This window comes from Oryzias latipes, chromosome 22 (genome assembly GCF_002234675.1).
Source record: "Oryzias latipes chromosome 22, ASM223467v1".
NCBI classification, from domain to species: Eukaryota; Metazoa; Chordata; class Actinopteri; order Beloniformes; family Adrianichthyidae; genus Oryzias; species Oryzias latipes.
Genome location: NC_019880.2, coordinates 16657319 through 16684774, shown reverse-complemented (window position 1 = coordinate 16684774; position 27456 = coordinate 16657319). Strand labels below are relative to the sequence as shown.

Below are 27456 nucleotides of genomic sequence, written 5' to 3'. Positions count from 1 at the left end.
GGAGATGCCTAATCTAAAACATGAAAACAATACAAAACATTATAAATGATAAATGGGAAACTTCTAAAGGAATATGAATAATTCTGTGAATACCAGGGCTGGATATCATTACCAAAATACTAAAGATTCACATCTTTGCAAATTATTAATAATTTCTTCAAACTGTTTTAGTTGTGAAAGAATCTTTTTACAAAAAGGTCACATAAACTAAGCGGAGATGGAATTTTATAAAGAAAAGCACATTAAAACAACTAAATCAGTTATTACATGAAAAAATAAAAGATGTTCTTTTTTCATAAGAAAGCTGATTCACAGATTTGATGAATTTTTATTGATTTTCTAAGGAAAGATCTGTTTAATATTGATTTATCAATTATCTTAAACCCAGCCCAATTGAATTCTGTAAGTGGTAACTGCAACCCTGGTCCTCAGAGCAAACTGTCCCGCGTGTTTTTAGTCCTTCCCTGCTTTAAGTCACAAGCCTCTAATGATTGTCATCATCATCAGGCTTCTGAAGAGTGATGAAGAGCTGATTCAGGTGTGTTTAAACAAAGTAACATGGAAAACATGCAGGTCAGTGTGCCTTGAGGACCAGGGTTGGGAAACCCTGGGTTATTGCATTCACTCGCCTGGCCTCCTGATTGTTCCAAATGAGGTCAGAGTCAGTTTAAAAACAGGGTTCAAATAAAAGAGCATTAGAACCCAATAAAAAAATAACTGAACAGCTAATGTTTTGTGTGTGTGAGCAAAACCTCAAATTTATCAGAAACAAAAATAACAGTACACTAAGTAAGAGTACATGGCTGATTAAGACGTAGATGCTGTTTGAAAAGCCAAAGCACATCTAACTAAAGATCGTTTATATCTATTATCTCACATTTCCTCAATTTGTAAAGAGTTTTTGCATCACAAAATCAAGAAAAGGTTCTTCTTACTTATTTTCAAAGGCCTTTTTCGAAACGTTATCACAGTTATCACTTATCAATAAAGTTTGCACTTATTATGTTCTGTTCCAAACTTTTAATATTAATATAATAAGTTTTTATTTTGTTAAATTTTTCCTGGTTTTTCATAATGCTTTAGCTATCGCTTAGCCACAGGATATTGTTAAAAGAAAGATAATGAACAGAATATTTTTTCCAATCAAAATGCAAGAAATAAAGTCCCAGAATAATGAATTTTCGTTATAACTGAGCTATTTTACAATGTCTGTAACAGAAGACGTTACAGAAAAGCTTCATGTTTAATGTTCATGTTTAAAAAAAAAAAAAAAATTTGACCTCCACGACCTGCAGAAACCTGTTGGGGTGGATATTGAAAAAAAAAAAACGGTCTTGCATCTAACCTTAATGGCCAAACCAATCGTATTGTTATAGCAAAATGAGCAACATTTGAAGGTCAATTTATATCTTCACAAAAATTAGAAGAAGTTGTGTCGCCTTAGCTTCTAGATTATACTAGAGAATAGAAATGAATGCATGAAATTAAAGGGCCTATACCATGCAAAATCAACTTTAAGTTTTTAAGGGTATTATAATATTCATTCATCACAAAAAACAATCCCAAAGCGGTATTTTGATACGTTCATGCATTTCTGAGTTTTCCTCTAAAAACCTGCGCTCTGAGCACCAGCCCCTCCCAAACCACGAAAACAAGCGGGTTCTCACATTCATACGTCTGACAGTGAGGAACAGCCCCCTTTAAGTGGGAGTCTGTGCTGCCGGCATCGCCCCCAAGGCTAACACACACACCCACTTTCTCCATGGAGCGAGCAGTGATCGGCAAAAACGATCAGATATTGTTTCATTTCAAATGAACAATATGCACATCCATCTTTGCAAAAGTTCGGATGTTTGTTTTCGTGGGAGAAATGCAGAAACGCTCTAGAATAACATCATTTGAAGGGGCGGTACCCACAAGGAGCGAAAGGCGGTGCCTCAGAGATCGAGTCGTCTTACTTCCGGGTAGGAAAATGAACTGTGAAAATAACTCATATTACATTGAAAAAAATCATTCTTCAGTGTGCCAAAGGTAACAAATTATCATATAAATGGATATAGTTTACTCTGAAAGGCTTACGAAAAGCATGATATAGGCCCTTTAATACTGTGGACTTACTAAGTCCACAAAAAAAGAAATATATATGACAGATATGGTTACTTTAATCATAAAAAGGCAAATTGCCCCCCAAAAAAAATCAAAAATAATGTAAGTATTTGGTCAGATTTAGTTGTTTTCTATTGCCACAAAAACTAGCTATTTGATGACTTTTGTAGCTTTGCCTTTAGTTTTTGCACATTTTACAGAATCCATCTGTACCTCTGGGGAGTCAGAAGTCAGAACACAGGCAGCAGCATTGATGAAATCTCCAATAAGCATCGTGAAGCCAGGAAGCCCGAGGAAGAAGAAGCGTGGAGAGCAGGAGTGGATGAGAGTGTTCAGAACATCCTACCAGACACAAACATAGATGTTAACAGAAGCACAATAAACTGGTTAACATTTAAATTTTAACTCCAACAAACAACACATCTTGTGCAGGATCAGATATATGTTGAATACTAAACTAAAATGAATATTTATGAATTTGACCAAACCTCTAGCATGTTTTGTGTTAGAACGACAGCTTTTGCATTTGTTGTAAGCCTCGTATTTTAGCAGAAATATTTTGTAACACAAAAGCGACTGGATGAGAAAGACAGTCGGGAGAAAGCTTTTTACTTGAACTGGCCTGTGCATTTTAATCATGTAGAGGAAAATAAAGAACTCACCAAGCCACTAAAGAATAGTAGGGGAAAAAAAAACGAAACAAAAAAAAAAGAGAAGAAAGGCAGAGAGGGAGCAGATGGATTGTTCATGGAGGAAAAGATGGAGAACAAAAGACCTCAACTTTCACGAGTCTCATGTACATAAAAACAAGTAAACCTGTAATTAAAGCCTGTGACGAGGTATTGTTTTGGTGAGGTACAGGCAGCTCAGTGGCAGATGGGTGCTCTTTCAGTGCCGACATATGCTGTACAGCAACGAGTTCTTCACCAACACATCAAGCTGGAGCATTAAAAGATGTTAACTGCTTTTCAAAGCCATGTTTACCTTCAATAAATAGGCTGATTTATATACTCTTCACTGACTAGAGGAAATGTGTTTCTTTGGGGGGGAAAAATTAATACTGGTATGAGAATGCTGCATCTCAGCAAGGCAAAGAGATTGCTCTTCTTATCTAAGAAATGCATGTGCATATTTGTGTACAAAGCCAAGGTCCAAGCTTGTAACACCTGGCTTTTTGGTCGTAAACTTGTGCAAATCGGACAGTTCAAACATCAGTCGGTTTCCACCTGAACTGAAGAGCCCATTAACAAACAAATGCATGCCCAGTAAAAAAAGAAAAGAAAAAAAAAGGTTTTCCTTAGACAAATCATCCAGAGCTTTAGCAGCAAGGAAAAGCAGATGAACAAAAGATGAAAAGATTAAACAAAAGTAAGAAATAAGCAGGAAGTCAAAGCAGCAGAGCAGCGCTGCATGTGGAAAATTGGAGGGAAGAGCTTCACGATTGAGGGCCAATTTTACCCTCATTTTGTTGGTAATTGACCTCTGAAGCATAATGTGTGGTGCAGTCAGAAGTAATTAGCAGGCAACAAACTGTTTCTTGATTTCCTGAAATAAGCATTTTGGAGAAAGCAACAAATGTGATTGCCTGAAACAGGCATTTCAGAAGAAGTCAAAGATGCGGAGGGCAAAATGCTTTTAACAGTGTGTGCCGGTGGAGGGGACCCGGCTTTAGATATGTGTACAAAAATCAGCATTAAGAAACGAGGGATAACTGTAAACTGAACGCTGGTGGCAGAAGCAATATCTCTCGCATTAACAAAAGGTGCATTAACACAACTCTGAATAGAGGCACCTCACGCCTTTATATGTGGCCTCATCTCCAGGAAAGAATGCGCTTTCCACCTGCCAGTCCCCTGGGGGTAACAGGGTTCATTCTGGCATTTCATCACTTCATAGAAATGTCTGTCTCAGTAACTACACTCAGTCATTTTCAGTTTTGGTCAAGAATAGACTTCCTGTTGCATAAAAAAAAATGTTTTCCTTGTATAAATTGTGAATGTGACCCGTTTTAGTCAACAAACATTTGCATACACTCATAAATGTGATTCACTATTTGAAAGGTTACTAATCATCAAAGTCTGTGGTAAACTATTCAACTGTACATTTTAGACAATTAAGCAGGTTTAATGCTGTCTTCATGTCTTTGTGGTTGGTGAGTGACAGGCGGCCAGAACAATAGCCCCGACCCTGGCACTTTGTCAGTTGGAGGGAGAATCCCCCTTCATTTTTTCTCTGAAGATGCAGAAACCATGATACCCCCCTTCTTTTCACAAAAGCATGACTGTTTAAGACTTTTAGGACCTGATTAAAAAGCAACATCAAAGCATGTTAAACTCTAGAAGTAAATAGATCTTATCAACTAAGTTTTACAGTTGGGTAGGATTAAACAACTGTTTTAGACATTTTTGCTGACTGACTAGGTTATGTGAAATATTGTAAATTCAATTCACATATATGATTTTTTCTTTAAGTGCAGGGGGGGCGGGAGGCAGGAAGGAAGGAGGAGGGGTGGAATAAGAGCCACTTTCTTATGTTAAGCAGGCGTGCGGCTGTCCTCTATTGTGTGGCGTGAGGACTCTTTTCTCTGGCCAATTTGAGCATGCTTCAGTGGCCAGCCTGGCTCTGGCCCCCCAACGAATTATACAGAGCCCCAACAAAAGCTGGAGAATGCTGCCTGGTCTGTCAGGGTGCCCCCCTCATTGCTCTACTCTTGCGCTGCGTTCCCCAAGCTCCCCTCCCGCTCCTTTACACACACAGAAACACCCACAGGCAGGCAGGCCAGTCTACTCGGGGCCCCTTGCTGACGTGTCAGTCTAACGGAGCGCGACAGACGTCAATCCTTAATTAATCATGTATACACAGCAGGGGGTCAAAACATTATTTAACGACATGGAAAACATTCTAATAAGCTTGTTGCAGTGCCAAGGCGCAATAGTAACCATGCCAAAAGGGGACATTACAGGACAATTTATGTTTTCATACACACAGACATATCTATATATTAAACATTTAGGTTTATTAGAAATACATCAATCAAGTATGAACTGTATAAGTCAAACATGAAATGAATTTTGCTCGTTGTGTTTTGTTTTTAGGCTAACACATTTGTCTTAAGGAAGATTTTGACATAAAGAGCAGTGTGGGGAAATGAGTCAGACAATCCCAAAACAGACCAGTGCGTCTTATCAACAATGGCTTAAAGTCAGTTTTTTGGACACAATGCCATAACTTGTGGTCGATCTTAATATGTTCCATTTTCAAAGCTTAATTAACACTCTACAAGTCTGAACAGGAATTCCTTTATTTGGTGAAAGAACATGTATAAAAAGTTGTACTGATTAAAAACAACAATCATTCAGAAAAAATTACAAGCAAAATTGCAAAGTACAAATACTGAGTGTATTTCAGCACCAACAGGCCATTTTCCATGACTTTGTCTGATGTGCCATCTATGGGTGAGAGAAGAGAAAACTGTCTGAGAAGCTGGATGTACCTGATCATCACTGGTGAAGCCTTTGTGCATGACGTTGAAAAGGTGCACCGAAAAATCACTGCTGGGAAGAACATCCTGGTGCCTGGTTATCATCTCGCAGATCAACCTGTAGGCCTGCAGTTTCCCTGCTTTGTACTCTGCTGGCAGCACGGTGGCCTGAGGAAAGCATGCACCAAAATAAGAAGATATGAAGTCCTGATAACTAGGAATGACACCTTAGGACAGAACAAAACTTTGCCTGAAGAATAAATTACACCTTGTACAAAACGTCAGTAAACAGATATGATATTTCTGAATCTAAAGAAGGAAAGGAACTTATCTGTAATTTTAAAAGGAATTTTTTAAAATTTGGTTTGGATTTCTAAAAATTTTAAAGTTTATTTGGCAAATACAAATAATATTTCATCATAAACATAATGAAACTTTGTTGAGAAAGCTTATGATTTTTATAAGCTCATTTAAACAAATGAATTTTGGCTTCTCCCTTTTTTGAGTTTTCATCTGCCTCCATTTGATTATTTTAGAATATAACAATCGGAATAAATGTGCAAACCTAAAATGAATGTGTAAAATTAAAAACTTAATTACTCATTAATCTGCATATAAAACATGAAGTATTTGAATGTTGCTGAGTCAATGTGTCCATACCCTAAATAGCCAGGACCCAAACATTCGAAGAGGAGGGATGAATGCAGGTTGGGGAGGAGACGACTGGTTATCCACACTGATCCCAAGGTTGTCCCTGATCTATGAAAACACGATTGTTCTGATTTATGAAAGTAGCAACCCACCAAAATAGCTTAAAAAATTAGATTTTATCATTAGTTGTGTCTCTTCTGTACCTTGGCAAGTTTGTGCCACAGCTCATAGAGATAAGCAAAGACCTTTGCATGGATCTTAGGGCAGCTGATATTATTGACATCTCCCAGAATACCCAAAATTCTCCTCCATAGTACAAAGGCAGAGTCAGGATGCCAGCCAGTCAGCGTCCCGCCAGCAATGATGCTGACATCGTCAGCCAGACACTCGCTGCTGTCTATAGAGTCAGAAATAGAGATTTGGTTTGAGGTACAGAATATGACGACGCTTTTTAAATAGTCTGTGCCAAACAGAAAGGGGGTTAGCTTTTAATTATATTGAATTCAGTCAACAAATGCTGGATTACTATTGTTTTCTGGAACTTAAATTTCACAAATCTATGATGTGGGTTGAGCAGTTGTTGACTAAAGTCAAACACCGTCTGTGCCTTCTTTCCAAATGTCTCCAATTATTTAAAAAATTGCTGTACAGACTGAAAGCACAAAACCAACTTCTGGAAAAAGGGCACAAACCACATGCATCATTACAATGAAGTGCTTGAGGACAGTGCCACCTAGTGGATAGCAACAGAAAATGGGAATACAGAGAAGAACAGGGTTAGATGGGAGGGGTTGAAGAGTAAAAACAAACTTGTGATTAATAAAAAAAAAAAGCTGCTTAAAAAACTAAATTTGGTGCACAAGGTTGAGTATAGTGCAAAGCAAGAAAAAGTTGAAACCGAGGTCTAAAATAGTTAAGAGCTGGACAGTAGTACCCAAGTGGTGTGGCATGTGCAAGACAGAGTGATGAATAGTGTCATCCAAGGGGTAGTCACGTGGGCACTCTGTGTGCACCAGCAAAGCTGGTGAAGAGGGGGGGTTCTGGGGGTAGTGGAAGTTGTGATTGTGGTAGGGAGGTGCAGAGTGGGGAGGGAAGGCACACCCGGAACCTAAAAATGACATGGGGAGGGAAAGGATAAAACTGGGTTTGAGGAAGGGAGCACAATAAAGATGATCACAATGTACACAGACACACAGATTACCAAACAAGGACAGGAAGGGCAGCGGGGGTTAGAACATCTTTTCATCAATAATGAAGACAAGACAAAAATTGCTCTGAGACGCCTGGAAGTAACTGGAAAATGATCACAAGGACGTACGACCACTTTCTTTATACAGAAACCGTTAAATACTGAACTCTAAACATCTACCCTTCTGTATTCTGAATGCTTACCAGCACTACTGTTTATGATGACGATATTTATCTACCCTTTTCAAAGTATTTAAACCAGTTTCATAAAAACAAGCTTCACTAAAGTTCTTAACGTGTGTCTGCAGTATTTTCCAGCCCTGCTATATCAGCAATGACATTAAAACAGAGAAGAATGAACGAAAGGGAAAGCTTCTGCTTTAGGTGGGTGCATTGACATATAACCCTCCATACCTGCTAGAGCCTCATTGTGGCTTAGCAGCAGGCTCCCATGGCTGTGGGGGTCAGCGGTCACATCCATGTGAGCTGACTGGGTGGACTGACTGTCGGCCTCTTCATCAAACGCCTGCCAGGTAACTTCTGCTTCATTGATGCAGCCATTAGATGTTTCACTACTTATACTTTCACCTAGTTGAGAAAGATTAAACTTTGTTAGACCTTCATAAAGAATTAGAGCAGAGTAAAAATGTAAAGTAAGCTGTCAATCAGTTCAACACTGTGTGATGTTTCTTTACATAAGAAGCCTTTAGTAGAAGTACAAAAAGTTTAAAGAACGGTGCGTTTGTTCTCTCACTTTTGTCTCTGAGATTGGACCTGGAATAACTAGGGAGTCCTTCAGCACTGTTCTCCATCTCAGCTGGACTGCTGCTCTGTCGAATGAGGATCTGCAACCATGAAGACAACCACGGCAGTGAAAACTGAACAGGTAACCCGAATTTTACTACTTTAGAAGGAAATTATGGAACTGGTTGAGTATCCTCACCACTGGTGGGTCACTACTCTCAGTCCTGCCCTCAGACATCCTGCTGTCAGAACCGCATGAAGTAGGGGAGTGTTCTCTTTTTTGGGCTGCAAAGACATGATGCAACTTGGATTGGGGCACTTTAGGTTTATTTTACTATAACATAAAAATGATTAAGCCATCATTACAGTCCAATGTGTGGAAACACTTTAAATTTGCCAAAGACCTGACCATTCAGTGTGGTAGAATGTTCTAATGTTTGGAATATTTTGATGTGGAAAAACAACAGTGGGCTGAACTTTATAAAACTAAAACTTTACTTGTTCATTTGTACAGATATTAAATTTACACTTGGTAATCTTGGAAGAAATACAAGGAATCTGGCTGGAAAACTTCAGATGCACTGTTTAGTACCCAGGAATTTATCTCTGAGTCACACTGCTAGAAGTTTTGGCCAAAGATGTTGATTTTAGATCAGTGAATTGGAACATTCAAACCAATAAAGTCGAACCAATATCGACTATGAACCGTAATGTCAACCACAAATTATGATATGAATTGACTCATTGATAAAATGAATCGTTGCACCCCTATAAAATACATAACCGGCTATAATAGAACACTCTTCTGTTATTCAATGAACAATCTAGTTCATCCAATAAACTTTAAGAACTTTTTTCTCTCTCCTTTCAAACACCATTATCTGTATCTCTGGATCTTTAAAAAATACCATTAAATATATCTATTTATTCTGGTGTCAATGTATTGTTGCTCCTCCACTAAAATAGCAGGCCTAACATGTAAAATGTGATGGAAAACCTCAACTGACAAGTTTAAAAGAAATTTGCTGTCAAGCATTTTACATAAACCTATTGAATAGGAAAAGTTGTGATTGCTGAACTGACAGAACTCTTTAAATGAGGTGAGAAACTCAGAGGAACATTAGTAATATTAACTGAACTGAAACAGATCATAAACCTTTACCTGGTAACGCATCAGACAACTGCTGGGTAATGTCTGAGGTGCTGCTGCTGCGTTGCAAAGGGCTGTCTCTGCCCCCCAGCTCCTCCTCTCCTCCACACTCTGACAGCTGACACTCCTCGACATCTTCCAGAAGAAGAAAACAGTCACGAGTGGGATTCAATGTTAACAGGTTATGAACTAAAGCAAAGGCTTGAACAGGAAATGCACTGGGATATGATTTGTTATTTTTAGGGATTTAGAGAGACGGTGAAGATGAAGAATTTCCAGGAATGAAAAACGGTGAGAAAAAATGATGACAAGTCACATGCAGTGGTGATGCAAACGGTTCACATATTCTTGTTATCCACCATATAAAGTTGACCTGTACACATTTGGTGAATGCTTTTTTTTTTTTTTAGTCCAGCAAAGCAGAATGTAGCCCTAATTCTAACATAAAATCATAATGTGGTGAGGGGCTGATGGGAAATGCAATGCAGAGGTGACAAATACAAACGCAGGAAGCTCTCACAATCAACTTTACCTGAGAGCCTGTGAGAGCAAGCAGAGTTACCAGAAGAGATACCAGGCAAGAAAGAGCTCACAGTGTGGAGCAGCATTGGAACGCTTTTAGTAGTGGGCAAAGCTTCGTAAAGATGGACACAGTTGCTGATGGACTGGCTTCGCTTAGCTTCCATCACAGAAAGAATAAACAGAGAAAAAAAGGGAAGATAGTGGAAATAGAGAGGAGGTAAAAGGAAGAAGACAGTTTTCAGTAATCCCATAACAGAAGTTCTTCCACAAATAAACACAGTTTTTACCAGGAAGTCAACAAGGCACAGCGAGGCAGAAGTTGAATACAGAGCATAACAATGCATTGAGAATTGGGAGAAAATAAAAATGAAAAATAAATGTAAAAAATAAAATAAAAATGAAATTCCAGCAAAGAGTAATGAACCGTACACTTTAAAACACAAAAAGAACATATCAATCAAATCAATCAAATCTTTATTTATATAGCACTTTAACATCTGCCAGACATCCAAAGTGCTGCACACGTATAACTACACTAAAACCATAGGTAAAATTCAAAGAAACACAGTAAAATGATAATAAAATCATCAATAAAAGAAAACACACACACAAAAAAATAAAAACTGTCTAATTATCATTCTCTCTGGTGTTAAAAGCCAATGTAAAAAGATGAGTTTTTAGCAGAGATTTAAAATCGTTTAAGGATCTGGCAGATCTCATAGACAGGGGGAGACGATTCCAGAGTTTGGGAGCAGCCACTGAAAACGCTCTGTCCCCCTTGGTCACCAGTCGAGTCCTTGGAACCTCTAAGAGCATCTGGTCTACAGATCGCAGAGCTCTACGAGGACAATGGCTCTGCAGGAGCTCAGAAAGATAATAACAATATAATAACATATGTCCCATAAGTACTGTTACTTCTTAGAACAAAAAAAAATTTGGCCCAAAAAACTAAACTATCTAGCTATAATCTATGAATCAGTCGCCAGTGGATCCATAAAATCCACATCTTTAGGTTCACGTGTGCATGAAGACTTTGGATGTTATTTGGGTCATATTGATCACAATAATGCAACCATTTAGTTCATTTCTAAGAATTTTAGGACTCATCTTAATGTCATCCATTTGAGTGGATTACTGATCTGTTTTTCTAATTAGGTCTATGTTTTCAGTTGCGAACTAGAGGATTTTTTAAATGATGTAATCATACTCAATCAATAATTGTTCAAATCTTCACTAATGTGAATTTTCTGGTTGCCTGTTTTATATTTTTTAAACTTGGTTGAAACTCTGTTCATTGATGTGACAAAAGGTTCTAAAATGAGACAAAGCCCTTTTGTTTGACAAATATTGTATCCTTGATCTCAGCTATTGAAGATATTGTATTGTCACAATTTTAACATTCAGATCTTGCAGGAAAAGTCTCAAGAAAGAAACTTTTGGAAAATGCTACTTTATGATTGAGTAAGTTCATACAACATAAGTCTAGATGAAAAGTTTCAGACAGTTTGAAATTGTTCTTAATTGTCCCCTAATCAAAAGAAATTTTTGTTAACTTTGATTAGCTAAAAGTTAAATTAACTTTGATTTAAAAATTTGATCTAAAATAAGGATTAAAAAAGAGAGAGAAAAGCCACTCTAAATAATAAGAACTATCCCTTTAATCTCTCAATTTTCTAACTTCTTTGAGTTGATAATTCCATGATCCTCATGATTCTCATTAAAAGAGAAAAAAATATTCCCTGGGAAAGGATTTTCAAGATAAATATATATATATAAAGCTGCACTAATTGACAATTTCTATTTAATGATAACAACAATAAAATCATTTAATGATCAAATAAAAGACTCTAAACATTCCAACACTATCACAAAAATCATGTGTTCATCAAGTGCTTTGTTATGGAATAATCAATTACCTAGCATTGGGGTTTGTGAATAAACAGGCTGAAAGGTTTCATGTTGGACAGCTGACACCAAGATTTGTTACTGGATGGACAAAACCATAAGTACCATTAAAAAAACAAAACAAAACTCAGTCATATAGCAGATGTACAGAACAGAGTCAAGATCTCCTAAATTTGACACCACAGCTGAATCACGGCTGAGATTCAACATCAACACTTCATTAGGAACTTCATGGAACAGGTTTAGAAAAGCTAAAAAATCTGCATGCAAACGTCTTTGAAAACAGTTTTAAGCCGTATTTGTCCACAAGGTCCTCTGCTCTGCAGGATTTACTACTTTCTTTGCTCAAACTCATCTCATTCAAGCAAATGTTTCATTGTTTGGAAAAATAACCAATTGTATAAAGCAGGTCGAAACAAGACTATGAAGCAGCAGAAACACAATCTGAGGAAGAGGAAAGAAGAATCTTAGGTGAAAAAAGTTAGTTTGTTGATTGCTTGGTTACTTGTCAGGCTGCATTAGATCAACAGTAAAGGGGGAGGGGGGGCAGTGGCTATGGTTCCATTAAAGGGCAATATTTATATTATATAACCGTTTTTTTTAAAACTATGATTTTAACCTAAAAAACTATTTGGCACATAACCTTTTCTTAAAGCAAAACTAAATAGTCATTCATGTGAGATTTAATGTAGAAGACCAGCCTTCAAAGAGTCCTGACCCTGATCCTAACATACATTTTTTGGAAATGAAAAGTTGAATCTATTTTACATCAAGCATTAGAACCAAACCTCTTGGATGCTCACAATGTGCTACTTTCTTTTTTTTTTTTTTACATAAAACACTGAAAGGATTACTACAGGCCCCCCCTCGCTTGAGCTATTAGATGATGTTGCATCTAAGTAAAATCCAATTAAAAACATATCTAATAAATCTGTTCAGAAAATAATTCTTTTGCTTTATTTAAAAGCATTAAAAAGTAATGTGATGAATAGATAAAAAGGTTATTGTTTTACCACTTACAAGAAGAAGAATCTTTTTCAAAAGTCTCACTATTTACTAACGAATGAAAATGGTTTATTTAGCAATTTCTTCAATGATTCATTTTTCTGTCCAACATGTCCTAACTACACTGTTAATACCACAATAGGAATTTTATCTCACTCTGACTAGTATAAAATAGTCTATTGCTAAAGACACTATGACTCCCATTAAGACATTTTAATGTTGCAATCTACAAATGTCAAAGAAATAAGTTTTATGCCACAATATTTCACTCAAACACATCGAATTTTAAATGTTTGTCTTCATTCTTCTGTCAGTTATGGAAGCAGCATGTGAAATCAGGTAGTAAATTATCCATTTCAGAAAGATGACTTGATTCCAAAATGCTTAAAGTCTTAATCAACAGAAACTTTTCAGTCACCATATGGCCATTTTATCTTGAACTAGAATTTGTTTTAACATGATTTATAAAGCTTGTGTCGTTTTTTTGGTGCTTTGACGGGTATTCCCAGTTTAGAACTTTGACTACATCCTTTTATCTTATGCTGCACAAATAATTGCCCATTTAAAGGTCAAACCCTATGTTAGATTTAACAAAAACCCCATTTATTAATCAAAGTTAAAATCTACAAATAATTGAGTGTATTTATAACATCCTGGTCATCGTTCCAGCAATCGTCTCTGTAGCTGCAGAAGCCTAATGAGGTTGATAATGAAACACGGGGACTTTTGCACTGATATCAATGCAAGATCTCACAATAATACCTCTATTATTTGCATGGGTAAGAGCAACCAAGTTTTGACAGTTGTCAATGCGAATGCACTGCCATTGTGTTTGAACAGCACTTCAGGCTCACTCTCGGAGCGCTCTGAAAGCAGAGCATCTCTTCACTGCTTTCAGCACACTTTAATTACGCCTTTCAGTGAGAGCGATGCATCATCTGGGCTACGGCTCACCAATTCTTCCCCATTTATGCATATTAATAAGCATTAATTACACTCTTAATGAAACTATAAAAAAAAAGAGCAGTGCGATTGATGTGTAGGCTTTCTTTTTCCAAGGAGACAAAATGGCTGTTGATCCTTTGAAGATCAATGTAAGAGAAATCCAATTAGGCTAAAGAAAGGGAGAGAAGCTGAGGCGGTTGGGTGTAATGCCTGTCTTTGTTTGCACAGAGAGGCACTGACTAACAAACCAGATGCATTTAAACATGTGGGACAAGTGTTAACTATGTTAGAGACATCACATAATATAATGTCCAATACAGGTAATAATCTGACCCTGACATTAAAAATACATTTCCTCCAATACACAGCACTGTTTTTAAAATGCTTTGTGGGCAAAAGGCCAACAAATATTAAAAGAATGTTTGCGCCTTTATTTTTTCAATTAAGATTTTGTCTAAAAAAGAAATTAAGATATGCACAACGGGCATTGTAGCTGCTAACAACACCATTGCTCACCAAGTCCTCTTATAATTAGCTGCCACTTTCCCATCAGATAAGGATTGTTTGTAGAATACAAAGCTGGCCTTTGACAGGCCACCAGGCACACTGTGTCGACACGAAAAAATAATGACACTGGTCAGAGGCGAGTTGGGAAATAATGCAGGCAGACCATCTGCTGGCCTTTTTGTCCATAACATTAGGCCTTTTCAATGCCATCTGAGACCGTGTACACGTCTGAAGACCCCTACACACAATGAAAATGTAAAATCAGCTGTGTGACTCAAGGCTGGGCTCTCGGGAGTTCTGACAATCACTGAAAAAGGCCAACAGACAACAAGGAATGCATATAACAATCTGATGGAGCTATAGCCAACAGAAAAATGATGGTACTAACCACAGGCCTTCTGTCGGACAATGTTGCGAGCATTTTCCACACCCGGTGCTCCTGAAGTGGTTGCTGAGCGGATCCTCATGGGCTCCTGGAACCCTGGACCCCCCTGCTCCCCTTGGTTCCTCCAACTCAGTGAGAACGAACGTGCAACAGCTGTAGCCTTTTGGGAATCCTGGATCACTCCTGACATGGAAGACACGACGCGTTCAGTGTGATAAAGTGTCAATCAGCTAATATAGTGATACTGCTAAGTAATACATTTAGGACTTTGCAGTGAAAGAAACAGGGAAGTTTCTAACAGCAAAAGTATATAAACAGTTAACCATGTTTGGAATTTCACATCATTTTAAATCAAAAAAGAGACTTTTGTAAAGCTCCCTCTCACCACGTCCTCTCTGCTTTTTCTCTTTCTGTTCACTTAGTTTGTCCAAAGGCAGGTTGGCCATGTCCAAACCATAAACGGAGCGGGCCAGCACAGCGGTCAGTGAGTCCATGATGCTGGCCCACTCTGTGATCAGCTCCTCCCAGCAGGTAAGAGAGGAGAGCACCACCAGCAGCTCATCCCACAACTCTCGAGAGATAAACACGCTGAGGTTTGCTCGCACCCACGCCACGATGATGGTCTAAATTTAAGAAAACAAACAAAAAAAGTCAGGGAGCAAGCAAGGAGAGCTACAATTTTAAATCTTTAAAATGCATCACAGTGTACCCTGTGGGGGACAGGTTCCATAAATAACCTGTGATAGGTGTGATCTACATAGCAGGATTACAGATATTTGAAGCAATCAACTTACTACACACTTTAGACACTTCTGTCAAATAAACAAGAACATTTTCAACCTTTCTTGTTTAAACTCTCAAACCTTCGTAGAAAAATAAACCTAATTTCATAGAAAGAAAACAAAGATCTGATTGCGATCAAAGATTTATGTAGATGTGGCAAACTGAACACATTCTGTACAAGAGATATGGCACAGAGGAGATTGACAAGGTCTACGGCCATTCAAGACACAGAACACAAGGGGAAGTGAAAAAAAAAAGCAAAACAAAAAAAGAATGTAAAACTGCACAGAGAAAACTTATAAAACAGCAAAAAAGTGGTAACAACATATCATAACAAAAAATAACTGAAATACATATTATTGTCCTTTTGTTTTGACACTAACAAGTTAGAATAAACATTTCTAATTATTTTCACTGCTTTCATCTCCTACTTTAAAGTCAGAACATATAATGTTTAATTCTACCATTTTTTGTAAGAGTAAACTTGTGAAAAGTACTCTAAATAAGACAAAATTAGGTTATCTTTAAAAATTTAACATACATTGGTACAAAACAATTGGATAATTAAAATAAAAACTAAAATTCTACAGCTTTGCTCATATTACAGTTTTAGATCATACATATTGTGTGTTTGAAAATCTATTCTTAAACTAAACCTTGACTAATAAATAAATAAATAACTTACATATCCTAAAAAAAAGACAAACACACACACATATATGTATGTACGTATATATGTATACATATATACACATATATATACATACATCTTATGTTAATACTATATTATATAGTATAAATAACATAATAATATAAGCAAATAATAATTATAAAATGATGAAATATGTGATTTTTTTGTTGTCATCATTATTGTTCTGAGAGAGACTACTAAACACCCAATACTAAAATTATATATTCATTTTCAGCAGATTATGATAACTATTGTTTAATGCACAAGTAATGAACTAAATTCATCTGACAAACTCTGTTTACAAATAAATGAAGGCATACCCTGAAAAGTATAGACGCTAAGCTTTCTGCAAAGCTGTCTTTTCTTTGGTTTTCTTGTGGCCTCTTCATTACTGCCTCTGTGATCCTCAGTAGTACTTGTAGCATCTGTTCCCTGTAGATCAAATCAATCAATCAATTTTTTCTTTGATCACTAAACGGATAATACATATTGTTACATCACCACATGAGGGCACTATCATCAACCCTCTAATAAAAGGCTGAGAAAGCAAATAAGATAATACCAGTTTTCCTGTATTTGACCAGGCTGTATGTAAAGCTCCCTCAGCGAGTTAGGGATCATCTGTATTTTTATGAGATGGTGGACTGGGTGTGACGGATCGACGGCCGACCAGCGCTATTGCTGTCCTTTGAGTTTAGGCTCTGAACTGCTTGGTCATGACTAAATATTTGTCGTTAGTCTGCTCCAGGCAGACGTGTGTGTGATTATATACAGTCAGTACCATAAATAATTGGACAGAGACACATTCTTAATAATTTAGTTTATGTACATTACCACAGTGAATTTGAAATAAAACAACTCAGATGCCATTAAAGTGCAGACTTTCATCCTTTATTCCATGGGTTGAACAAAAAGATTGCATGAAAATGTGAAAAACTAAAGCATTTTTAAACACAATCCCTTCATTTCATGGGCTTTTAAGTAATTGGACAAATGAAATAACTGAAAACAATATGATCATTACTAATATTTGGTTGAAAACCCTTTGTTGGCAAGGACAGCCTGAAGTCTTGAACTCATGAACATCACCAGATGCTGGGTTTTCTCCTTCTGAATGCTCTGCCAGGCCTTTACTGCAGCAGCTTTCAGTTGCTGTTTGCTTGTGGGCCTTTCTGTCTGAAGTTTAGTCTTCAACAAGTGAAATGCTGCTCAATTGGGTTAAGATCAGGTGACTGACTTGGCCATTCCAGAATATTCCACTTCTTTGCTTTAATAAACTCCTGAGTTGCTTTGGCTGTATATTTTGGGTGGTTGTCCATCTGTATTATGAAACGCCGCCCAATCAGTTTGGCTGCATTCACCTGGATCTGCGCAGACAGTCTGTCTCTGAACACCTCAGCATTCATTGGGCTGCTTCTGTCCTGTGTCACATCATCAATAAACACTAGTGTCCCAGTGCCAATAGCAGCAATGCACGCCCAGCCCATCACACTGCCTCCACAGAGTTCTACTGATGATGTAGTGTGCTTTGGATCATGAGCTTTTCCATGCCTTCTCCATGCTTTTCTCCTGCCATCATTCTGGTAGAGGTTGATTTTGGTTTCATCTGTCCAAAGAATGTTTTTTCAGAACTGTGCTTGCTTTTTTAGATGCTTTTTAGCAAAGTCCAATCAAGCCTTCCTATTCTTGAGGCTTATGAGTGGCTTGCATTTGTGGTGTGCCCTCTGTATCTATTTTAATGCAGTCTTCTTTTTATGGTAGACTTGGATATTGATACGCCTTCCTCCTGGAGACTGTTGTTCACTTGGTTGGCTGTTGTGAACAGGTTCCTCTTCACCATGGAAATGATTCTGCGATCATCCACCACCGTTGTCTTCCGTGGACGTCCAGGTCTTTTTTGCGATGCTGAGTTCACCAGTGCTTGCTTTCTTTCTTTTTTTCTTTCTTTCTTTCTTGCACTGCATGCTGGGAGATTGGTAGCGGCGTCAGCATGGACGGTGTGGGTGAGTGAGTGAGTTTGAGAGTTTGACAGAAAGTTTGTGTGGTTTAGTGCTCCTTTGTTCGTTTTCTATTTTGAGTTATTTACTGTTTTTAACGACTTTCACTGGTGAGTTTGGGGGATCAGCGGTTCACCCGCCTCGCCGGGATGGCGTCTCAGACGCCGTCCTTGTCCCTGAGGCATGGGATCCGCGTCCAACCCGACCCACAGGTGTCTGTGGAGACAATTCTCCTTGCCGTGGGAGACTTAGTTGGTCACGCCAACATTACTTATGCTTCTCGGATGAACAAAGGAGTGATAGTTTTTCTGACGGAGGAGCGTTTGGTATCTGACTTGATCGCGTGTGGCGTCACTGTGGGCGGGGAGTTCCTGCAGGTGTCCCCGCTCGCGGTGCCGTCGACGCGTGTCATTGTTTCGGGGGTTCCCCCGTTCATTCCCAACGACGCTCTGGAAAAAGAGCTGCAGCGTTACGGAAAGTTTGCTAGCGGTTTCCGAACTGTAGGTTTGGGCTGCAGGAGTGAGAAGCTGAGACATGTTCAGTCCTTCCGCAGACAGGTTTTCATGTTTCTTAGCTCTTCTGCTCAGACTCTGGACGTGTCCTTCCGCGTGAAGCACGGGGATGGCAGTTATTTGGTCTATGCCAGCACGGGAAATATGAAGTGCTTTGAGTGCGGAAACGCTGGGCATAAGCGCGCCGCCTGCCCTCACAGGGCAGCTGAAGGGCGGCCTGATGAGGCCGCTCCGGCCGCTCAGGTGGAGCAGGGGCTTGCCGCTGCAGAATCTGTGGGTGTGAGGGACCCCGCCCTTCTAACTGGTACGGATCCTGGTGAAGGTTGCAGCTCTGAGGCTGTTCAGAGCAGCAATAGTGAGGTTAATGTTAGAGACAACACTGTTGCTCCTGCCTCAGAGCTTCAGGAGGAGTCTGAAGGTGGTGTGAGTGTCAGTGTTGAGAATGTTGGCGGTATTTCTGACCATTCTAGTGGTGATAAAATGGGCACAGGGGTGACTGGTGAAGGGGTTGAGTGTGCAGATGGACAGTCTGCTGTTACTGATGATTTTTCTGCTGTGATTCCTCCTCCTGTCACCACAGACATGGAGCTGGATTCAGACTCTGACTGTGTCTCTCTGGCAGAGTCCCATATATCGTCCGATGACATTTATTCACTTGAGGAAATCAATCACTTCCTAGAAGATTCATTTGGTAGACCAGTTAAAGTGGCTGATTATTTTCCAGATTTGGAGAAGTTCATTCTGACGTCACTAACTTTGCAGAAACAGGTTGACTTTAATATACTTGATGAAAAGAAACGGTTTCGATTAAAGAAACATGTCACTACCATTCGTAAACAGTTGAAGGCTTTGAAGGGTAAAAGCTCCAGAAGGTTGAAAATGAAGAAAAAGGGTGAAACACTGACGTAGTTATGACTGTGTGTGTGTGGATGATTCTTTTCCTGTTATTTTCTTCACTTTTCCTTCTTCACTCTATGTTTACATTTAAGGCAGGCTCTTTAAACATTAATGGTGGGAGGGATGCGGAAAAGAGGGCGATTATTAAAGACATTTTTGAAGATAAAGCTCTGGATATTTTGTTTTTACAGGAGACACATAGTGATGTACTGACTGAAGCAGAATGGGCTCTGTGGTGGAGGGGTCAGTCTTTCTTTTCTCATGGTACAGTCTTCTCTGCTGGTGTGGCGGTTCTTTTTTCACCTCGGCTGAGTCTTAATATCTTATCCGTTAGTGAGGTGGCCGCGGGCAGGTTCCTCACTGTGAGGGTTGAACTGAACGGGTTTAAATTTTGTTTGATTAACTTTTATGCACCTGCAGAAGGTGCTCACAGAATCCCCTTTTTCCTCACTTTAGAGGATTTTTTGAAGAACTGTGATCCAGGGGACGTTATAGTGATGGGCGGTGACTGGAACTGCACGTTAGATTTTACTTTAGATAGAACAGGTGCAGAACCTCATTTCCAGTCATCATCGGTTTTATCAAAGATTGTTTCTGACTCTTCTTTGGTTGACGTGTGGCGGCTTAATAATCCCCAAACCAGACAATACACGTGGGCCAGGAATGTGGGTGGAAAATTGAGCCTCGCTAGACTGGACAGATTTTATATCACAGACAGTTTTAGAAACAGGGTTTGTGGATGTTCCATTTATCCAGTTGCTTTTAGTGATCATCATATGATAACACTAGAATTACACCTTGGATCTTCTACAAAAGGAAGTTCATACTGGCATTTCAATGTGAAGCTTCTACTGGATAGAGTTTTTTGTGAGAAATTTGAGTTTTTTTGGGAGCTTTGGAGATGTAGAAGATCTGATTTTGTTTCTGTTAGCCAGTGGTGGGAGGTGGGTAAAGCACAAATACGGGTTTTCTGTCAGCAGTATACGAGCCATTCCACAGTTGCAACTAAGAGAGCAATATCTGCTTTGGAAAAAGAAATTTCTGGGCTAGAAAACACTTGTTCAACTCATAGTGCTTCACAAGGTCAATTACTTAATAGCAGACGGGGTGAACTGAGTTCATTTCTCCGTGAAAGGGCTAAGGGAGCTTTAGTTCGAGCTCGGTTTATCACCATCAGAGACATGGATGCTCCCACGTCGTTCTTTTTCAACCTGGAGAAATCTGTTTCTAGGAAGAAACAGATGGTCTGTCTGCGCCTTCTTGATGGGACTGTTACTACGAGTCCGGCTGCCATGAGAACTCTTGCGGTGGATTTTTATAGCGGCTTATTCGGAAAAGAGGACTGCGACAGCGACTGTGTGGATCAGCTGATGGAGGGACTCCCACGACTGAGTGACGCAGACAGGGATCTTTTGGACTCTACAATCTCCATGGAGGAATTGACTGCTGCTGTGGGTCAGATGGCGCTCGGGAGGTCTCCTGGTTTGGATGGGCTGCCGGCGGATTTTTATAAACACTTCTGGAAGTGCCTGGGCCCGGATCTACTAGAGGTGTTCAAGGATTGCTCACAGACTGGATTGTTACCTTTCTCATGCCGTCATGCTGTTCTCTCTCTTCTTCCTAAGAAAGGAGACTTAACTCTCCTGAAGAACTGGAGACCGCTTGCCTTGCTCTGTACAGACTATAAGTTGCTCTCTAAGGTCCTGTCCAATAGACTTAAGAATGTTTTAGGTGTAATCATTCACAGAGATCAGTCCTATTGTGTGCCTGACCGATCTATTATGGACAATCTTTTTCTTGTACGTGATTTATTTGATGTTTGCAAACACTGTGACACCTCAGTTGGACTATTATCCTTGGATCAGGAGAAGGCCTTCGATAGGGTTGATCATATTTATTTATTTTCTGCTTTGAGAGCTTTTGGTTTTGGAGAGTTTTTTACGTCTTTGTTGGCTCTTTTGTATAAGGAGGCTTTTTGTTTAGTCAAGATTGGTGGCGGACTGAGCAGACCTGTTATGGTTCAGAGAGGGATTAGACAGGGATGTCCACTTTCTGGACAACTGTACGCTATTGCCATTGAACCTTTTCTCCATAGGCTACGTACTCTGCTTACAGGATTGATGTTACCAGAAATGTCCCACAAACCGTCTCTTGTGGTGTCTGCATATGCAGATGACGTAACGGTTTTTGTTCGACATCAGGCAGATATTGATTCTCTGTGCAATGTTCTGGATCTTTTCCAAAGGGCTTCTTCGGCTAAGGTGAACTGGGGTAAGAGCACCGCTCTATTGTTGGGACGTTGGTCGGGCTCCACATTGCCTCTTTTGCCTGGGAATCTTGATTGGGGAACGGAGGGGATGAAGTTTTTAGGAGTTTATTTGGGCAGTGACGTTTTTCAGAAAAAGAATTGGGAGGGTGTCATGGAGAGAGTGTGTGCCAGACTGTCTAAATGGAAATACCTGCTGCTTCAGCTTTCCTTCAGGGGTGGAGTTCTTGTTGTCAATAACTTGGTTGCCTCGACACTTTGGCATAGTATGATGGTGTTGCCTCCTCCTGCAAGCCTCATCACTGCACTTCAAAAGACCGTGGTGGATTTCTTTTGGTCTGGTCATCATTGGCTAAGAGCTGCCATTCTCTACCTGCCGGTTGAGGAGGGCGGTCAGGGACTGATTGATATTTCGGCCCGTGTAGCCTCCTTTAGACTGCGGACAGCGCAGCGTCTGCTCCACGGTTTTGGACTGCCGTGGTTGGATACTGCATGTGTGCTGCTGAGGAAAGCTGGGGGTTATGGATTTGACAAACATTTGTTTCTGCCCCAGCTTCATACCTTGGACCTGACTGGACTTTCACCTTTCTACTGCTCTGTCCTACAAGCCTGGCGACTGTTGCTCTGCAAAAGGGAAATAGTTTCAACACCTGGAATATGGCTGTTCGAAGAACCCATTTTTGGAAACGACCTCCTCAACTCACAGATTCTGGTTTCTGCTACCATGAGGTCGAAGTTGAGAGATGCGGGCTGTGTGAAGCTTGGACATCTCCTAATGACTCCTGCTCCTGAGCTTTCTGCTTTTACCGGAATAAGATCTCTCAGAACATTGGAAAATCTCGTGAAGGAGATTTGTCTCTCCTTGCCTGTGTCCTATCAAACCTATGTGATGGATCCTATTGCATCTAGCCAGTGGGTGGATGGTGTGGATTTCATCTTTCCTCCTCTGCAGGTTTCTCCGGCCTGCGAGGGATGGCAGGAGGACGGAACTAAACTCCTGTCCTGGACTACTCCTCAAATAGGAACTTTTGAAACGATTGGGAAGAAGGCTTTATATCTTTTATGTGTTAAAGTTTTGAACTTGCGCTCCTTGATGGACGTCAGAGTGTCGAGGTGGGCTGAGTTGTTTGGCACGGGGTCTTCCCCGAGGGGCTGTTGGAGATCCCTGTACAAAGCTCCTGTTGAGAAACGGGTAGGTGACCTCCAGTGGAGGGTCGTACACGGGATCATAGCCACGAACAGATATCTGGTGCACCTTAATCCTGGCGCGGGGGATGGGTGTCCGTTCTGTTCTGTTGCAGAAACTGTGGAACATCTTTTTTTGCAGTGTCAACGTCTGACTGGACTTTTTTCTCTTCTTCGTTCTTTTTTTGAGGGGCTGGGAGAACAGTTTTCATCTGTGTGTTTCATTTATGGGCCAAAATATTTGGCCAGAAAGCGGAGAGTCCATGTTATGTTAAATTTTCTTTCCGGTGAAGCCAAGTTGGCGGTATGGTTGACGAGGAAAAATCGGATACGGGGAGTTGGGTCTGACGATGTCCTGTTTCTTTTTAAAAGACTTTTGGTGGCAAGGTTGAACGTCGAATTTGGTTTTTATAGGCTCACACATGCACTTGATGTTTTTGAAAATATTTGGGCTGTACAAAATGTTTTGTGTTTCGTCAAGGATGACTCTTTAGTGGTAAATTTTTGAGTTTGTTTCTTTGTTTTTGTGTTTTTCTTTGATTTTTTGATGTGAATATTTTATTTGTTTAATGATGATTGGTCATTAAAGGTGTTTTGAAACTCAAACTCTTTCTTTCTTTCTTTCTCTCTTTCTCTCTTTCTCTCTTTCTTTCTTTCTTTCTTTCTTGCACTGCATGCTGGGAGATTGGTAGCGGCGTCAGCATGGACGGTGTGGGAGACACATAGTGATGTAACAACTGAAGCAGAATGGGCTCTGTGGTGGAGGGTGAGGTGGCCGCGGGCAGGTTCCTCGCTGTGAGGGTTGAACTGAACGGGTTTAAATTTTGTTTGATTAACTTTTATGCACCTGCAGAAGGTGCTCACAGAATCCCTTTTTTCCTCACTTTAGAGGATTTTTTGAAAAACTGTGATCCAGGGGACGTTATAGTGATGGGCGGTGACTGGAACTGCACGTTAGATTTTACTTTAGATAGAACAGGTGCAGAACCTCATTTCCATTCATCATCGGTTTTATCAAAGATTGTTTCTGACTCTTCTTTGGTTGACGTGTGGCGGCTTAATAATCCCCAAACCAGACAATACACGTGGGCCAGGAATGTGGGTGGAAAATTGAGCCTCGCTAGACTGGACAGATTTTATATCACAGACAGTTTTAGAAACAGGGTTTATGGATGTTCCATTTATCCAGTTGCTTTTAGTGATCATCATATGATAACACTAGAATTACACCTTGGATCTTCTACAAAAGGAAGTTCATACTGGCATTTCAATGTGAAGCTTCTACTGGATAGAGTTTTTTGTGAGAAATTTGAGTTTTTTTGGGAGCTTTGGAGATGTAGAAGATCTGATTTTGTTTCTGTTAGCCAGTGGTGGGAGGTGGGTAAAGCACAAATACAGGTTTTCTGTCAGCAGTATACGAGCCATTCCACAGTTGCAACTAAGAGAGCAATATCTGCTTTGGAAGAAGAAATTTCTGGGCTAGAAAACACTTGTTCAACTCATAGTGCTTCACAAGGACAATTACTTAAGAGCAGACGGGGTGAACTGAGTTCATTTCTCCGTGAAAGGGCTAAGGGAGCTTTAGTTCGAGCTCGGTTTACCACCATCAGAGACATGGATGCTCCCACGTCGTTCTTTTTCAACCTGGAGAAATCTGTTTCTAGGAAGAAACAGATGGTCTGTCTGCGCCTTCTTGATGGGACTGTTACTACGAGTCCGGCTGCCATGAGAACTCTTGCGGTGGATTTTTATAGCGGCTTATTCGGAAAAGAGGACTGCGACAGCGACTGTGTGGATCAGCTGATGGAGGGACTCCCACGACTGAGTGACGCAGACAGGGATCTTTTGGACTCTACAATCTCCATGGAGGAATTGACTGCTGCTGTGGGTCAGATGGCGCTCGGGAGGTCTCCTGGTTTGGATGGGCTGCCGGCGGATTTTTATAAACACTTCTGGAAGTGCCTGGGCCCGGATCTACTAGAGGTGTTCAAGGATTGCTCACAGACTGGATTGTTACCTTTCTCATGCCGTCATGCTGTTCTCTCTCTTCTTCCTAAGAAAGGAGACTTAACTCTCCTGAAGAACTGGAGACCGCTTGCTTTGCTCTGTACAGACTATAAGTTGCTCTCTAAGGTCCTGTCCAATAGACTTAAGAATGTTTTAGGTGTAATGATTCACAGAGATCAGTCCTATTGTGTGCCTGACCGATCTATTATGGACAATCTTTTTCTTGTACGTGATTTATTTGATGTTTGCAAACACTGTGACACCTCAGTTGGACTATTATCCTTGGATCAGGAGAAGGCCTTCGATAGGGTTGATCATATTTATTTATTTTCTGCTTTGAGAGCTTTTGGTTTTGGAGAGTTTTTTACGTCTTTGTTGGCTCTTTTGTATAAGGAGGCTTTTTGTTTAGTCAAGATTGGTGGCGGACTGAGCAGACCTGTTATGGTTCAGAGAGGGATTAGACAGGGATGTCCACTTTCTGGACAACTGTACGCTATTGCCATTGAACCTTTTCTCCATAGGCTACGTACTCTGCTTACAGGATTGATGTTACCAGAAATGTCCCACAAACCGTCTCTTGTGGTGTCTGCATATGCAGATGACGTAACGGTTTTTGTTCGACATCAGGCAGATATTGATTCTCTGTGCAATGTTCTGGATCTTTTCCAAAGGGCTTCTTCGGCTAAGGTGAACTGGGGTAAGAGCACCGCTCTATTGTTGGGACGTTGGTCGGGCTCCACATTGCCTCTTTTGCCTGGGAATCTTGATTGGGGAACGGAGGGGATGAAGTTTTTAGGAGTTTATTTGGGCAGTGACGTTTTTCAGAAAAAGAATTGGGAGGGTGTCATGGAGAGAGTGTGTGCCAGACTGTCTAAATGGAAATACCTGCTGCTTCAGCTTTCCTTCAGGGGTAGAGTTCTTGTTGTCAATAACTTGGTTGCCTCGACACTTTGGCATAGTATGATGGTGTTGCCTCCTCCTGCAAGCCTCATCACTGCACTTCAAAAGACCGTGGTGGATTTCTTTTGGTCTGGTCATCATTGGCTAAGAGCTGCCATTCTCTACCTGCCGGTTGAGGAGGGCGGTCAGGGACTGATTGATATTTCGGCCCGTGTAGCCGCCTTTAGACTGCGGACAGCGCAGCGTCTGCTCCACGGTTTTGGACTGCCGTGGTTGGATACTGCATGTGTGCTGCTGAGGAAAGCTGGGGGTTATGGATTTGACAAACATTTGTTTCTGCCCCAGCTTCATACCTTGGACCTGACTGGACTTTCACCTTTCTACTGCTCTGTCCTACAAGCCTGGCGACTGTTGCTCTGCAAAAGGGAAATAGTTTCAACACCTGGAATATGGCTGTTCGAAGAACCCATTTTTGGAAACGACCTCCTCAACTCACAGATTCTGGTTTCTGCTACCATGAGGTCGAAGTTGAGAGATGCGGTCTGTGTGAAGCTTGGACATCTCCTAATGACTCCTGCTCCTGAGCTTTCTGCTTTTACCGGAATAAGATCTCTCAGAACATTGGAAAATCTCGTGAAGGAGATTTGTCTCTCCTTGCCTGTGTCCTATCAAACCTATGTGATGGATCCTATTGCATCTAGCCAGTGGGTGGATGGTGTGGATTTCATCTTTCCTCCTCTGCAGGTTTCTCCAGCCTGCGAGGGATGGCAGGAGGACGGAACTAAACTCCTGTCCTGGACTACTCCTCAAATAGGAACTTTTGAAACGATTGGGAAGAAGGCTTTATATCTTTTATGTGTTAAAGTTTTGAACTTGCGCTCCTTGATGGACGTCAGAGTGTCGAGGTGGGCTGAGTTGTTTGGCACGGGGTCTTCCCCGAGGGGCTGTTGGAGATCCCTGTACAAAGCTCCTGTTGAGAAACGGGTAGGTGACCTCCAGTGGAGGGTCGTACACGGGATCATAGCCACGAACAGATATCTGGTGCACCTTAATCCTGGCGCGGGGGATGGGTGTCCGTTCTGTTCTGTTGCAGAAACTGTGGAACATCTTTTTTTGCAGTGTCAACGTCTGACTGGACTTTTTTCTCTTCTTCGTTCTTTTTTTGAGGGGCTGGGAGAACAGTTTTCATCTGTGTGTTTCATTTATGGGCCAAAATATTTGGCCAGAAAGCGGAGAGTCCATGTTTTGTTAATTTTTCTTTCCGGTGAAGCCAAGTTGGCGGTATGGTTGACGAGGAAAAATCGGATACGGGGAGTTGGGTCTGACGATGTCCTGTTTCTTTTTAAAAGACTTTTGGTGGCAAGGTTGAACGTCGAATTTGGTTTTTATAGGCTCACACATGCACTTGATGTTTTTGAAAATATTTGGGCTGTACAAAATGTTTTGTGTTTCGTCAAGGATGACTCTTTAGTGGTAAATTTTTGAGTTTGTTTCTTTGTTTTTGTGTTTTTCTTTGATTTTTTGATGTGAATATTTTATTTGTTTAATGATGATTGGTCATTAAAGGTGTTTTGATACTCAAAACTCTTTCTTTCTTTCTTTCTTTCTTTCTTTCTTTCTTTCTTTCTT

The 27456-nt window shown here is 40.3% G+C and overlaps 1 protein-coding gene across 6 annotated transcripts in view; it reads right to left on the bottom strand.

Annotated features, from left to right (window-relative positions):
- Positions 1-27456, bottom strand: part of ralgapa2 (Ral GTPase activating protein catalytic alpha subunit 2) — a 114051-nt gene that overhangs the window by 51424 nt on the left and 35171 nt on the right. For 4 of the 6 annotated variants that reach the window (XM_023951549.1, XM_023951550.1, XM_023951551.1 and 1 more), the window contains exons 14-26: positions 16384-16495; positions 14975-15212; positions 14593-14772; positions 9853-9999; positions 9333-9455; positions 8370-8455; positions 8181-8271; positions 7841-8014; positions 7173-7346; positions 6442-6635; positions 6248-6346; positions 5600-5755; positions 2320-2448 (exon numbers count right to left, since the gene is read on the bottom strand). In XM_023951549.1, coding sequence (XP_023807317.1) covers positions 2320-2448; positions 5600-5755; positions 6248-6346; positions 6442-6635; positions 7173-7346; positions 7841-8014; positions 8181-8271; positions 8370-8455; positions 9333-9455; positions 9853-9999; positions 14593-14772; positions 14975-15212; positions 16384-16495 — 1903 coding nt within the window. The remainder of the gene's footprint in view (positions 1-2319; positions 2449-5599; positions 5756-6247; positions 6347-6441; positions 6636-7172; positions 7347-7840; positions 8015-8180; positions 8272-8369; positions 8456-9332; positions 9456-9852; positions 10000-14592; positions 14773-14974; positions 15213-16383; positions 16496-27456) is intronic. The other 2 variants (XM_020713873.2, XM_004082637.4) reach the window with 2 other exon arrangements.